The following is a 16,023-nucleotide window of genomic DNA, read 5'->3' as shown; positions in this document are numbered from 1 at the left end:
GCTGGGTAAGTGCGCACTGTGCTTCCGGACCCGCCAGGTTTCCCAAGTGCCTTCCGTCCCTTGCACAGATCTGAGGACTGATTGTGCTCAAGGAAAGGAGGGACCCACTTTGCCCTCGGAGCTCTTTCCAGCCTCAAGGTGAGAGAGGGGCAGCCTCACACACGATGCAGATTCCGGCTGAGCTGCCGGAGGGAGTCAGAAGAAGCTTGAAGGCTGGAGTATGTGGAGATGCTGTCGATGCTGATTTAATGACTGTCACTCTTGAGCGCACCGTGACTGGAAACCCTCGGCGCAGTTAGAGTCACAGAGTCCACACTGACAGGAGAGCAGCAGAAGTGGACACCCATTTGCTCTCTCAACACTCAGTGCGACCACCTTCCCTCCAGCACCACAGACCCCAGCTGCTTTTGAACCCTCCGGGCACTGGCGGCAGTGCCAGTGCCAGGGACCCGAGTCCCTGCTCTACCACCTGCCAGCCACATGGCCCTGGGCAGATCCCTCCACCTCTCAACCCACTTCCCTCAGTGTAAAGTGGGAGTGGGGGGTTGGCACGAGTGTTGAAGAAGAGAGGAGGAAGTGCAGGAGTCATGAAAAGATCTGCAGCTTTATTCTTTCATCCTCCCCAAACACCGCCGAGCCAAAAGGTTTTGGATGGTAACTCGGCTGACAAGCTTCTCCCTCTTGTATGTAGGCACATGTAAGATGGAGCTCTTTCTCCTGGCTTCCTGAACCGATTTGGGGGCAGCCAACCCTCCAGCTTTATATATATATTTGTTGTTGTTGTTGAATTGACAGTAATTGTACATGTTCATGGGGTACATAGTGAAGTTTTGACATGTGTCATGTAGAGTGATGAGCTCAGGGTGCTTAGCCTTCATCATCAAACATTTATCATTTTTTTGTGCTGGGGACATCCAATATGTGGATGTTGTTTGAAACTATGCAGTGTATTATTGTTAACTGCAGTCACCCTACAGTGGTCTAGGTGACCATAGTGCTGGAACTTACTCCTCCTTCCTGGCTGTAATTTTGTATCCTTTAGCAGATCTCCGCAGCCCCTACCTTCTCCCTGCCTTTCCCAGCCTCTGGAACCCTCAGCTTCTTACTGGCAGGTCTGGGCTGACCTGGCCTCCCCAGCTCTGGTCTCTGCTTGGACTGTCATTGTGTGGTGCTTGTGCAGTGCCTCAGGACAACAGGCGTACAGGACAGGTGCCCGAGGCCCAGTGGATCTCAGGACCTCTCTTTAAATGTCCAGAGGAATCTTGAAAAACTTTCAGGTTGATCATAGATAAAGCAGAAGAAACATGGGTGTGGCAAATATCTAAAGCCATATAAAGCAAGGCAGCGGGTGGGTACGGCCTGGGGAATTGTATTAGTTTGGTAGGGCTGCCATAACACAGAGCCACAAACTGGGTGGCTTAACAAAAATGTATTGTCTCACCGTTCCTGGAGGCTGGACGCCTGAGATCAAGGTGTCAGCAGGGCTGGCTCCTTCTGAGGGCTATGGGGAGCGTCTGTGCAGGCCTATCTCTCAGCTGCTGGTGGCTTCTGGCGTTCCATGGCTTGTCGATGATGCTCTTATATCTTCACATCTTCTTCCCGCCATATGTGTCTGTCATTGTATCCAGATTTCCCATGTTTTCTAATAGGACACAAGTCATACTAGATTAGCGCACACCCTCATAACCACAGCTTACTTGGTCTTCGGTAAAGACCCTATTTCAAATAAGCTCACAGTCAGAGAACCTAGGGGGTTAGGACTTCAGTGTCTTTTCAGGGGGACACAATTCAACCCATTACAGAAATTAAAGGCAATCCACAAAATAAAGTAGAATGGTCAACAAGTGTATGAAAAGATGCTCCACTGCCGGGGTAACTGAAGAAATGCAAATTAAAGCAACAAGAAGGAGTGATTTCATGCCAGGAGAATGGCAGAAATCCACAGGCTGCCAAGGCTGGATGTCACCGAGGACACAGCAGCAGCAGCGGTCAGCCACGGCCATCAGAGGGACACCAAAATGGATGGCCGCCTTGGGAAGGTTTCTGGTCACATGTGTTGAAGTCGAAGGTGGATGACCTGCAAATACTGACCTGAGAGAATGTCAGAAGCCCTGGTCCCCAGCACCAGGAGACATGTCTGAGGACTTAAGCACTACGGTCCTTCCTTCCTTCCTTCCTTCCTTCCTTCCTTCTTTCCTTCCTTCCTTCCTTCCTTCCTTCCTTCCTTCCTTCCTTCCTTCCTTCCTTCCTTCCTTCCTTCCTTCCTTCCTTCCTTCCTCCCTCCCTCCCTCCCTCCCTCCCTCCCTCCCTCCCTCCTTCCTTCCTCTCTCCCTCCTTCCCTCCCATCCCCGTCCCATCCCCGTCCCCTCCCCCTCCCCTCCCCCTCCCTTCCCCCCTCCCCCCTTCCCTCCCTTCCTTTCCCTCCCTCCCTTCCCTCCCTTCATTTTGTTTTTTTGTTTTTGTTTGTTTGTTTGTTTGTTTTTTTGAGATGGAGTCTTGCTGTGTTGCCTAGGTTGGAGTTCAATGGCTCAATCTTGGCTCACTGCAACCTCCGCATCCAGGTTCAGGTGATTCTCCTGCCTCAGCCTCTGGAGTAGCTGGGATTACAGGCGCCCACCACCAAGCCCACCTAATTTTTGTATTTTTAGTAGAGAGGGTTTCGCCATGTTGGTCAGGCTGGTCTCAAACTCCTGACCTCAGGTGATCACCTGCCTCAGCCTCCCAGAGTGCTGGATTACGGGTGTGAGCCACTGCGCCTGACCTGTAGGGGCCATTTTCATAAGGAAAAAACCAAAGAGTGCCCAGGCACTGGGGGGTCAGTAAAGGAACGGGTACATATGCAGTGGTGTATTTGTATGGAGGAATACCACGGAGCAGGCAGATATCATGGATAAGCCAGGTCTCTGTTGGAACATGGGTAGAGCTCCAAGACCACACGAGGGAAAGACACAATTGTACAAGACACACGGTGTTCTGGCATGCTGGAGTGTGAAGCATGCTACGGATGTGTGCTTCCAGACACATCCACGGGTGGCCAGAGGACGACAGCCAGGTAGCAGGAGGCACCAAGTACAAAACAGGATGCCCATGGGGATGAAGAGAGGGGAACGGGACTGAGAAGGGCCTGCAGCAGGGACCTCATGCGTCTGCATGTTCTGCTGCTTTCATCATGGCCAGAGGAAAGAAAAGGCCCAAAGCAAATATGAGAGTGCATTTTCATTTGCTAGTTCTGAGTAGTAGGTACACAGGTCTTTGTATTTTCCTCTCTCCTGGAAAATGGAAAGACTTTGGAGCCAGTCCAGTATATATTGGAATTTTTGTACTAGTTTTGTAAACTTTGAAAAGTTACTTAGCCTCTCTGAAGCTCAGTTTATTTATTTGTAAAAAGGAGATGATGCTTATTTTGCAGCGGGGCAGTGAATTTACTAAGATAAGGCCTAGCATATGATTGGGCATGTCCTTCAGTAAATGAGAGCTGATGATAATAAAGATAGTCATCATCAATCACTTACTCAGAGATTCCCCAGCTCTTTTTCTGAGACAGGGTCTCACTCTGTCACTTGGGCTGGAATACAGTGGTGCAGATCTCAGCTCACTGCAACCTCCACCTCCTGGGCTCAGGTGATCCTCCCACCTCAGCCTCCAGAGTAGCTGGGGCCGCAGGTACGTGACACCACGCCCAGATAATTTTTCTATTTTTAGTAGAGACAGGGTTTTGCCATGTTTCCCAGGCTGGTCTTGAATTCCTAGGCTAAAGCCATCTGCTAACTTCATCCTCCCAAAGTGGTGGGATTACAGGTGTGAGCCACTGTGCCCGGCCAATATGCTTCTCACAGCTGTCTCGTGATAGATGGAGCAAATGAGTCCTGTGTTGCCTGGTCCATGGAGTCGATTTCTGAAATCTGAACCAGCCAAAAGAGGGACACTACCTTTGTGGGGAGTATTTTATTTTTATTTTCTGAGGCAGGGTCTCACCCTGTTGCCCAGGCTGCAGTGCAGTGGCTCTGTCATGGCTCACTGTAGCCTTAACTTCCCCCCGGGCTCCAGCCATCCTCCCGAGTAGCTGGGATTGCAGGCTCCTACCACCATGCCCAGCTAATTTTTATATTTTTTGTGGAGACGGGATTTCGCCATGTTGCCCAGGCCGGTCTTGAACTCCTGGGCCTACGCAGTCCACCTACCTTGGCCTCCCAAAGTGCTGGGATTACAGGCATGAGTCGCTGCGCCTGGCCCCTTTGTGGAGAATTAATGGGGGAGACGTTCTGTGGGCAGACGGCTGTGGCAGCCATGCTGGCTGTGGCAGCATTCACACTCGCGTTTGATTCCCTTGACTTTTTGGTGGCTTTTTCTCAGTTATTAAACAATGTTAAGCTATGGCAGTAGTTGCTGACGCATAGAAGGTAGAGACAGTCTCTGCCCTTGTCCCTGCTGGCGAGGGTGGGCCCCGCTGTTGAAGCCAGGAGCCTCAGGGTCATCTCTGTCTTCAGGACAGTCTGAATGTTGGTATCTTCCCAACTTTTTCCTGCCCACGACACACTTCTTGCCATTTGTACCTAGGAGGGTGTCTCTGCCTCGGCCTCCGCCACCTCTGCAAACATCGTCTCACCCAGGCCTTCCTTTGCAACCACCTCCCCCGCTTCCCGTCTAAAATTGGCACAGAGGAGTGACGCGGCTTGACCAGGATGTCTCGGGGACACACCCAGGCACCTTGTTGCTCGCTGGGAAGCAGTGAACTCTCCCACTCACAAGGGGAGAGAAGCCACGGTGCTGAGTTCCTTGGGGGACATTTAGAAGCAGGGAGGAGGTGAGGAGGACAACAGAAGTTGGAGGAAGGAACTGAAGGGAGAAGACATCTCACCACTGTTTATGCCCAACATTTAAATGTTCCCTAAATTCTGCTTTTTCAGAGAAAAGTCTTTTCCACCAGTCATTTTCTCCGAAATCTCCTTAACTCCCTTGTCATTTGCCACAAATGCTGTTAACTGGACTCATACATACTATGTGAACCTTAATGATTCATTTACTCTATGGACAGTTATTAGAACATCTGGTATGTGGTCACCCGTGTGGAGCCAAGGAGATTAGGACATGGGGGCTGCAGTGTCAGCCCTCCCAGGAGTGCACGGTCCAGCCAGGGATCAGGGTCCCCTGGGAGCTGTGCCTCAGGCGCTTACTGACTGAGAAAGCCAGCTAGGCGGGACTGTCTGGGGACAGGCCTTGGCAGCCGGCATCTCCGCACTGCTCCTTCCCTGCGGCTCTGTAGTTGGGGCAGGAAGGTGGGTGGAAACGGTGCTGGTGAGTGGGAAAGGCCTCCTGGAAGCTTGGGATGGAGCTGGGAGGTGATGGAGAGTCTCTTGGTGGTCCTGGTGTGACGACATGCCACAGGGCTGGTGTCTGTGGTGGGCAGTCTGTCTGGGCAAAGCCTTCATCTTCTCCACCTTGGCCATCTCTTCTGTAAAACTGGAATGGGCTGACCTGCCCTGTACACAACAGAAACCCCAGGGGGCAGCAGGTAAAGGTTGGGAGGAAGTTCTTTCTATAGTATTCAGGTAAAATTTTATTATTTAAAAAGTTGTGGTAAATTAGCAGAGCATACAGCTGACCACTTTCACCAGGTTTAAGGGCACCGTTCAGTGGCATTAAGTCTGTTTTCTGAGGAAGCTTTTTAAGATTAAAGATGTGCTAGCAATCTTACTTATTTAAAGACAGGGTCTTGCTCTGTCACCCAGGCTAAAGTGCAGTGGCGTGACCATGGCTCGCTGTAGCCTCCACCTCCTGGGCCCAAGCGATCCTCCCACCTCAGCCTCCAGGTAGCTGGGACCACAGGTGCGTGCCACCATGCCCAGCCAGCAACCTCATTATGATGTGTTAAGACTGTGTGGGCATCCGGCTGTCCTGCCAGTTCTCAGAGGTCAGATTCTCCTGTAACTGCTGCGGTGGGAGGGAGAGGACGAAAGGGCTGGAGATGGGGCTGTGTCCCGGCCCACTCACTGGCCCACTGCTGGCCCCTCCTTCGAGTCTCTGTCTCCGGCTGGACTCTGGTACTTGGGGGATGTCTCTGCACAGCCTTCAGTCTGCTTCTGCCAGGCACCGCCTGGCATAGGGATGGGCTGCTTTGCTGCCTCAGGATGGTGTTTTGTGGGAGGCCAGGGCCCAAGGCTGCCCTGGGCCTCATCTCTGTCACCGGGTGGGAGCACCTGCCCTGCCATGGTGCCCAGGGGCCTTTGGGGACCCCAGAATATATCGTCAAAATATCTTCTACCCATACCCCCTCCTCAGGCAGAAGAACTCAGACTCAGATCAGTGTAGCTCGCGGCGGTCCGTGGTGAATGAAGCGCAGTGCAGGCTCAGAACGTCAGGTGATGGGGCTGGGGGCTGAGCATCCTGGAGCGTGTTTGTTGGAGGGCGGGAAGCTCATTTTAATGTTGGAGGGCGGGAAACTCATTTTAATGAGTAGCAAACATGCAGTGCACTTTTTTCACGTGATGGATTCTTTCAGTGTCACTGCTTGGAATCTGGTTTACTTTTCCCCAAATATGATACACATTCTTGGTTTCTCAGCTTAGAGAGCATGTGGCCTTCAGTCCTCAGAAAACTCTGTCCTAGATGATAGTGTCGTAGGCCTCTCTTCCCCCGCCCCCTTTCCATCTTTCTGTCCGTGGGCAGCTGGCAGTGGAAGTACCTGCCTAGGATGGGGATGAGGCCCGGGTCAAGGCCGGGTGCCGTGCAGCCTCAGCGGCTCTGACGGGCCTGGCACGGAGCCAGTCGGAGTCCTTTGGGTGCTCGCGGGGATGCAGTGGGCTCTCTCGGGCACAGTCCTGACCAGGAGCAGAGGTGACTCCCATCTCCCGGGCAGGATGCATGTGGTTTTCGGCCGTCCTGGGGAGCACATGACGCCTGGGAAGCAGTGGCTGGGAGGTGATTCACCGGGGGGAGCAGGGCCTAGAAAACAATGTCTGTCTTGAAGCTCCGGGAACCAGGAAAATGAGCTGGAAATGTGAGTAATGTATAATTTTACTAAAATTAACCAGCCAGTTCTCTGGGCCTTTTCTCGCTGTTTTCAGCGTCTTTGTCTGACCCGTAGTGCCCACTGTGCTGTGTTCCATGGACCATCTTTCCGGTTAGTGCGCCTGGAAGTCCCCTTCTCCCCGCTGCCCTGCGTAGGGTAGGCACGCAGTGGGGCTGTGGGAGCACAGATGGTGGATTTAGGTGCGGGGCTGCCCTGTCCTTACCTCTGCCCTGGCAGCTGGCGGCCCTGGCACCCCTCTCCTCTGTGATGTGGTCTCCAAGTCATGCTTGGATTTCCTGAGGCGCCGCTGAGTCTTCCACGTGACTGTGCCGTGCCCCTAGGACATAAGGTGCGAGGGGTGGGCAATGCCTTATGTGCCCCGACCTTGGCTTTGGACATGGGCAGACGCGGCCTGAGCTTTAGGCTGCTCCTCTTTGCCACCGGGGGGTGTCTTTATCCTTGGACTTCTGTCTTTATCCTCGGACCTCGCCTGGAGCCAGAGCCGTCACTTGGGAGCTGCAGCCCCTCCCGGGCCTTTCTGTCCCTGCTAGATTGTAAGCCCGTGAGAAGGCAGGGCTGTGGCTTCCTTTCTGTAACCTCCACAGAACAGAGACTCAGCTAGCACTGGCTGAGTGAACGGAAGTCTAAATTCAGAGGCACACCATGTCTGAGGCGCTCCTGAATCCGTGACATGAGCCCCCAGGTCTGTGCACTTCGTGAAGTGGCCCGTGGAAGTATCAGTGAGGAGGAGAGAAGCCATTCACTCATGTCGTTAACAATGAAATTGTGTCTTTATCTGAATTTGGAAGGGAGCGGGACACTGCAGATGAGGATGTGCGGTGACACGGATGAATTGAGTATTCGGGAACCAAGCCCCGTTTAGGGTAGAAGCCAGCGGATCTCAGGCCTGCTTGGCTTGATGTTCGTTCCGTGGAAGATCCTCTGGTGATGTCGGTGTCTGGGATCGTAACCCTTGAGGCATTCATTGCAGAAACCTGTGCTGTCTTCTGAACTGCCACGGACAGCGACATTATGGACAGGCTGGTTTCAGTATTAAGGTTTTTAGTATTTTAATGTTCTGAAAATCGCCAGGATGTGTGTGGCGTTGATGGAACCTACTGTCTAGGCTCTGGCCAGAACATTCTCTTCCATGGTTGTCTTAATGGGCTGAACGTTTATTCCTTAATTGCTTTTAAGACATTCTGTATCATCAGCCAGAGAATAAAAGGAAAGAAAAAAACCCATAAACGCATACTGGGTCCTGTACAGCTAATCACCCTATAATCAATACACTCGGTTCAGGGCTGACGGGGTTCTCTTGGCGCTCACTGAGGGCTGCAGCGCGCCGCTGTGATTGTTTTGGTTTAGGGCTGACTGGGTCCTCTTGGCACTCCCTGATTTTGGTTTGTGTGCTGTTTGTCCCCCGTTTAGAGTCCTCTGGGTGGATCTTACTATGACCACACGGTTACATGGAGACGCCGAGGCTCGGAACGCCTTGGGGCACTGAGTGGCAAGCCGAGCACGTGCCCCTGCTAGAGATGGCACAGAATGACGTCACAACATCACAGCCGAGGCTGCACTCAGGCCCCCTCTGGTGCTGCTCCTGCTCAGCCCTTAACAGCTCACTGATTGGGCTGCAGAGTCCATCTGAAGGCTTGAACGCACCTCCAGTTGACTCCTCAGCCCTCCAGCTCTCCATGATTCTGCCCATCCACAGTTCCACTCCACGATACCTGCCTTTCTTACCCAGTCACCCATGCACTGTTTCTCTTCATTCACTTGTTAAGTCTGTCTCTGTGTGCCCGTGGTAGCAAGGGTAATGAGATAGGAGGGGCGAGGTAATGTGAGGAGGGGCAGGTGCATAGATGAAGAGATCATTGACGGTGGGTGATGGGTTCTATATTAAAGGTTTGCACGGGGCGCTTTGGGATTTCACGCTGCAGCTGTGGTTGGCAGCGCAGGGCAGGGGGAGGAGGGAGGCTAGAGCGGCGCCGCCTGTACACAGCCGCAGAGGCACAGTGGCTGCGTCTTATTTGAGGAATGGCAAGTAGACGGTTGAAACTACGGAGCACAACATTTGGAGGCTTGGAGCCAGAGATGAGGATGGGAAGGTGGTCAGGCCCAGAGGCTACCAAGGCCCATGCTGAGCTGCTAAAAACATTAACTAAGGGCTGGATGTGGTTGGATTTGCTTTATAAAGAGATTGCTCTGGGATGGATACAGGCAAAACAGGAAATCTGAATAAGGTTGGTAGTTGTCTTATCCTGGTTGCGATATTGTACTGTACTTTTACAAGATGCCACCATCCGGGGAGTCAGGGTACAGGGTGCATGTGATGGCTCTGTGTTCTTACAACTGAAGTTAATCGACAGTTTCAGAAAGGTATGCCTGTCACATGCATGTGTGTGTGTGGTGCGTGCATGTGTGTGTAACAGTGTGTGTGCTTTATGTAACATATTCAGTGTGTGCGTGCATGTGTGTAACGTATTCAGTGTGTAACATTCTGTGTGCATGCGTAACATTGTGTGTAACATTCAGTGTGTGTGTGTGTGTAACATCTTCAGTGTGTGTGTGTAACATAGCCAGTCCGGGATGGGGGCTGTGGCTGCTGCTTCACCAGGGCAGGCCCAAGCTTTTCTGCTAGTTAAGACAGGTGACTACTTGCAGACTCTGAAAATAATTTGTATTTCTTAAAGAAAATTCACTCAAATCATGATTCATCACATTTTTCTTTAAAAGACCAGCTCATTAGTTATGGAAAAAGATTACTCTGTCAGCGGAGAATGTGGTGGATTCAAGAGGCAAGACCCAAGGCAGATGCCACTGTGGGACCCCTGGAATAAAGTGTGGAGGGTGGACGGGAGCTGGCCGCGCCTTACCTGTGTGGGGCCAGTGCCTGATAGATGCGACATGTAACACTGCCTTCGGACTAACACATCGGATGGAGGCGGCGCTGTCTCACCTGGATTCCACGTGGCATCGCCTGAGAGCTCAGCACATGGCCAGGGCTAGTGATGGACCTTCTGGACGCAGGTCACTCTTGCTCGTGTGTCCTGGATGAGCGAGCTGCGCGCTGGCTCCCTGCGGCGTCCCGGCAGCACCAGAGCAGACGTCACCACGTGTCAGCCAGGAGCCTGAGCTGATGATTCCACCACTCTGTGTCTCAGGGTTGTCGTCTGGACAGGGGGTGGTGGGGGCATTGCCTGCTTGGTGCTGTTAGGAAGATGGGCTGAGCAGTACTGTGGAGGCTTAGACCAGGCCCGGCATGTAGGACACAGCCGGTGACTGGATCATTGTCAGTGTCCCCGTCCTGTCCACATGGCAGGTCCTTATCAAACCAGCTTGGCCTCCAGCTCCCCAGGCTCCGAGGGGGTGGAGATTATTGTAGAAGTGAACAGAGAGTCGGGCAGAGGACGCCGCTGAGTCGGGGGCTCCGTCTTCCATGGAGCTGACTTTGGACTCCGCTGGCAGCAGCCTCCCCGGCACCCAGGGGCTTTGGGGTCAGGCTGACCCGGGCTGGTAGCCGGCTCCTCCTCATGCTGCCCAGCCACACGACCTGAGCTTCAGGGTAAAAAATTAAATAAGCAACACAGAGTGCCTGGCACACAGTCACTGTCCCCTTTGCCTTTCAGAAAATGCCAGGGATCCCCCTCTGAACGCTCACTCCTCTTTTTCAGGAACAAGACTGCCAATGGCGACTGCCGCAAAGACCCCCGGGAGCGGAGCCGCAGCCCCATCGAACGCGCCGTGGCCCCCACCATGAGCCTGCACGGCAGCCACCTGTACACGTCCCTCCCCAGCCTCGGCCTGGAGCAGCCCCTCGCACTGACCAAGAACAGCCTGGACGCCAGCAGGCCGGCCGGCCTGTCGCCCACACTGACCCCGGGGGAGCGGCAGCAGGTGGGCCTCTGAGAGGGTGGCAAGGGGAGTCCGGGGGCTGGGGGACTGAGCTGGATGCAGAGCCCCGGGCAGAGGACCCCGAGGGCGGTGGTGAGGGAGGGAGGTGGTAAGGGATGCCACCCTTCGCCTCCGTCCTGCACTTGGGACAAGGGACAGCAGAACAGGAGTCCTCTTCTGCTTTTACTTCCTGCCCAGACCTGCCCGGGCCTCGCATCTTAGCACTCGTGGCCTTGGGCAAGGTGCATGTCGCTGGGGCTTCATCTCTCTCCTGCCACAGTACAGGGTGGTGTACTGACGTTTTCTTCAGCAGTCTTCTGTGGCAGGCCCGATTCTCTTAGGATCAATGTCGTCATCCTCAAGGGGGTCCTCCGTTTCTCCTTGAGAAGGTCACGCAGATGAAGGGAAATGTCAGGCTGCTTTGCCTTGGGCTGGGGTCCTGCACAGTTGATGGCCGCAGGGTTGTGAGCCCCCGTGCTGGTCAGAAGCCTATGATGGGTACGTAGGGAGTTTTTCCTATTAAAGGAAAATAGGAAATTAAATGATTACATAATAAACACAGTTTGCTTGGTAGAAACAAATCTTTTTAAAAACGGGGTTTCTGGGGAAGTGTGTGGGGGAAGGCAGCAGCATTGAGAAGGCTTGGAATCGCTGCTGGAGCTCTCTGAACCTCCGGGGACTGCCACCTAACAGCTCCTTAGTCACTAGTCAGCATTTACTAAGACTGACAGAGGGGAGGGTGCTGTGCCCCGAGGGGTGCCTCCAGGCTCCGTGCATTCAACTGCGAGAGCCTCCGTGTCCTTGCGGCACCCCCGGGGCTTCCCTCAAGCAGCACTGCCTGGTGTCCGTCTCTGATGGGGTCTGTTGGAACTGCGGGTGGGGGAGGCCCTGGGAGTTGGGAGAGGTGCTTCTGGTGCTTGGGAATCCCACTGAAGCTGAGAACAGTTGCCCATCTTGCCTTGGAGTCTGACATTGTTTGATTCATTCATTTAACAAAATGGCATAGACCCCTATTGTGTGCCAGCGGGTGCCAGAAGCCAGTCCAGCAAGATGCAGTCGTCGTTCTCAGCACACTCAGCTTTCGTCTGGAGGAGAGAGCGCTGATGTGTCTGATGGAACCTGGGGCCAGGTTATCACTGCTGTTCATGTCAGCGTTTTACTAGTGCTCACCATTTACCCAGCCCTCTGCAGAGCGGAGCTCTGGGCAGCCAGAGGTGGTTGTGTGGACACTGTCATGGCCACAGGGAGCTCCCAGTCTAGTTGGGGAAATGGATGTGAGAAGAGAGGAGTGTGCGCCTGGGCAGCAGCAGAGGCGTGTGGGCAGTGCGACCCACAGGGACCCGCTCCCTGCCTCCGGGGGTGGGCAGTGGACCTTTCTGCTTTGTGAAGCTCAGCAGGCATTGTAATGATGCCACGAGCCATGGCCTGAACTGCGCAGGTGGAACCTGGCTCTCTGGCCATTGCCCCGGCTGTTGGGGAGTCCCTGAAGGACAGGGGAATGGAGGGGAGGATTCAGCTGTAATCTCAGAGCACCCACGTCCAGCCTCTGGCCCTTGGTGACCTGGGGGATGTAACTGTGAGCCTGGCGGGCTGTCTCTGCCCACAGGGTCAGGGTGGGCCCTTGACGGGCTTAGTGTTTTCTTAGATGATGATTTCCTTGACTCTCCAAGGCTCTTGAGAATCTTGCAGTTGGTTTCGGTCACAGTTGCTTTGCAAAAACGGAACTGCTGAACAGAGTGGCCTGATTGCTTTAGCCTGTCTCCCTCTCTCCAACCTGGAACGGGCCTTGCTGCCCGTTCATGTGGCGAGGGCCCCTCCTCGTGCCTTGGGGCTCCTGAGCAGCTTTCCTAGGAGGGAGAACCTCAGCTCCCCAGCTGTGTCCTTAAAGGATCCAGGCCTGGAGCAAGGACAAAGCCAGGGACCATGGGGCACCCCAAGCTGCCCATTTTCCTGGGAAGGGCACAGTGGCCCGACCGGAGCTGTCACTTCAGGCTGGGCTTGGTGGGGAAGGAGGGGGTCAATCCTGCCCTCCTTGCCGTGGCTGCTGTCAGCACATGTCATTCACGTCGTAGCCATTCGTGGGGCTCCTTCCTGCGGCAGCGTGGCGGGGCCGAGGCCACGCACTGGAACCTCAGCTGGGCTCCAGCGCCCTGCTGAGGACACCAAGCAGCCACGTTGCCTGTGCCCCAGCAGCTCCGAGGCCCCTTCCCGGGAGTCTGTTGGGTGTCATCCTGTAGCTCAGAGCCAGGCGAATGGTGGTGGGGAGGGGGCTTCCTGGGGTGATAGCAAAGCTCTGTGTCCACAGGCAGGCAGAATGCATGCTGCAGCCCTGTGGGTGGACATGGTGGAAACCTTCCTCTGTGTGGCAGAAAATGTGACTCAGATCTCTGGGAACTTGGGACAGGAAAGTTCCCTGAGGGGCATGTATGGGGAGGCTGCAGAAAGTGTCCCCCCATTCCATGTTTGTGATGGCAGCTCAGGATAGACAGACACCAAGAGGGTGGCCTTGGGCAGCAGCCAGTGAGGAGAGGCAGGATGGGGTTAAGCTTCGCACATCGAGGGCCGGGCGCGGTGGCTCACACCTGTAATCCCAGCACTTTGGGAGGTCGAGGCGGCGGATCACTTGAGGCCAGGATTTCGAGACCGGCCTGGCCAACATGGTGAAACCCTGTCTTTACTAAAAGTACAAAAATTAGCCAGGCGTGGTGGTGGGTGCCTGTAATCCCAGCTGCTCGGGAGGCTGACAGAACCACTTGAATCCGGAAGGCGGCGCTTGCAATGAGCCAAGATCGCGTCACCGCACTCCAGCCTGGACGACAGAGTGAGACTTCGTCTCAAAAAAAAAAAAAAAAAGTGTTGGTGCAGCCAGCCTTGGGGGTTGCTTTCAGATAGGACAGGTGGGCGCTGTCTCCCCCAGGGCAGCCTCTGTCTGAGGACAGTCACAGGGGGTGGGGCAGTGGGTGAAGGGGTTAGTGACAAGGCTCATCCTGGCCCTGCCATAAATCTGCGGCGTAACTTCCAGCAGGGGGTTTCTGGCCTTCATTTTCCCCATCTGGAAAATAAGGGCGTGGGGCAGGGGAGCCTTGAGATCCCATAAACGCTCACCATCTGGAGGCCTGGCCTGTTCTAGGTGGACGAGTCCCGGCCTGCACTCCACCACAGAGGCAAGGGCGAGGTGTCTGACTCCAGCGGGGGCCGGGGGGTGGTGCAGCCAGTCCCAGGAGGGCTCACGGGCCACCCTGCAGCCTGGCTTGTGGGGAGGAGGAGAGGATACCCAGACACTGAACATCTTCGCATCTGCAGGTGACCGGTTAAGGTGATTCGCTGCAGCTCAGGTCAGGAGATGCCCTAAAGGTGTTCTGATACCAGTTGGCCAGCCTGCCCTGCTGGTCCCGTGCTAGAGACTCTCTTTTGAAATGGCCTTTCCTGCCTTGGATAGACTGACATAAAGGCTGGACAGCGAGCTCATTTCTTCCTCTTCCTTGATTCCCCTCCCCGTGCTTGAAACGTCTCCCCAGTTGCCCACATCTGCGTGGCTCAGGACATGCTCGCTGCAAAGCACAAGCCGGCTGAGCACAAAAGGGAGTTTTATTGGGAGGATCCTGGGGGGTCTCCTTGAGCCCAAGGTCATGGGTCCAGCCAGGCTTGGGAAGGGCCTGGCCATCTCACTGAGAGCTGGACGGGGCAGGCCCTCCTCCCTCCTGGCTCTGCGCATGTCCAGGTCTTGGTACCTTGCTCTCTTGCTGCTGCTTGACCTCTGTGGTCAGCCAGTGTGAGATCTGCTCCAGGCCCCATCTGTCGGTCCCCAACCCCCTTTCCGACCCTGTCTGCTCAGCACTGTGAAGACCCTCGCCTGAGGCCCTGTCCACATGCAGAGCGTGGACATTCAGCCCAGCTCCACCTGCCCAGGTTCTCTGCGCTGCCACCTGTGCACACCACGGAGGCGACACGAACTCTGGGCAGCTCTGTCCCACTGTGGAAGTATTGCGCCATTCAGAAACCCTGAATTCTTGGTTTGTCTGCTGCTGCTAAGCCACGTCTCCCTCTACCCTGGCGTGTGTCATTTCTTGTTAGACCCAAGTACAGCCCCTTATGTTTAATCCCAGTTCATCCTTGTGGATCCACATTTTCATCCTAGAATCCATTTTCGCCATTCCCAATCACTTTCTATCATGAGAAGGTCTGGCAGGCAAGCCTTTTGTGTCTTTATACCAGCTATTGCTCTGACTTGAATGGAAAGGGCTGGCTGGGAAGGACAAAGCTCAGCATCCCTCTGGCTGACACTACTGTCACCCTTGGTCCCTGTGGGGTGATTTCAACCAGCTCCTCACTGGCTGTCCTGGAACTCAGCCCACATACTCCACCACCTTGTCCTCAGGGATATTGCAAGATACTTTTCCTGGGGGAACCTGAGGAAGTTCTGTTTAGTTCACACATATTTTCTGTCCGAGGTTCTGCACCTAGGCTGGGGGGCCAGACATACTGCCTGGTGTGCGTGGTCTTACAGGAGCACCTGGACAGACCGATGCACGTGCTGAATCTTGGTGGGTTGGGGGAGCAGGAGTGAAGCGGGGGGTAGCCAGTGAAAGGCTTCACAGAGAGATCCGAACAGGGCTTGAAGGAACAAGGGGAGTCTGCCAGGCAGACAGCGTAGGAGTGGCAGGGAAGGAGAGTGAGTCTGTGTGCAAGGCAGATCTGGCTGGGGTGGGACGTGTACCGTTCTACACTCAGGCGTATTTCCTCCATTTCCTCTCTGTCCTGATTTGTAGGTCATCACTGAAGCCAACTCGAGCTGGCTTTGGCTCAAGCAAAATGCTTCCAGTTAATTGCCATGTATTGAAGTGTCCTGGATGGCTCCAGGCACACCCGCGGCTCAGTGGACACAATGGGAAGGGCTCTGGGGACGTTACCGGGAGAAGTGAGGTCCCTCCTGCAACCCTCTGCCCTCCACAGGATGCTCGGTGTTTGTCTCAACAGATTTGAGAGAGGGGGACAGACCAACTCAACAGTTGAGCTTTTGTCCTTTGTACTGTCACTGATCCAAACAACCACGACCAAGGGCCACTACACACACCCTTGGAGCTGCACTCACTCTGTGGATTGGCCGTGTTTAGCAA

General features: G+C 54.5%; 1 protein-coding gene across 4 annotated transcripts in view; it reads left to right on the top strand.

The window, feature by feature from the left end:
- LOC105477714 (vestigial like family member 4) overlaps nucleotides 1-16,023 on the top strand; it is a 162,066-nt gene that overhangs the window by 142,519 nt on the left and 3,524 nt on the right. For all 4 annotated transcript variants that reach the window (XM_011734378.2, XM_011734379.2, XM_071092227.1 and 1 more), the window contains one exon: nucleotides 10,687-10,909. In XM_011734378.2, coding sequence (XP_011732680.1) covers nucleotides 10,687-10,909 — 223 coding nt within the window. The remainder of the gene's footprint in view (nucleotides 1-10,686; nucleotides 10,910-16,023) is intronic.

Source organism: Macaca nemestrina, chromosome 2 (assembly GCF_043159975.1).
Source record: "Macaca nemestrina isolate mMacNem1 chromosome 2, mMacNem.hap1, whole genome shotgun sequence".
Classification (NCBI taxonomy): Eukaryota; Metazoa; Chordata; class Mammalia; order Primates; family Cercopithecidae; genus Macaca; species Macaca nemestrina.
Note: the sequence above shows the minus strand (reverse complement) of the source record. Positions and strands in the feature narration are given on the sequence as shown.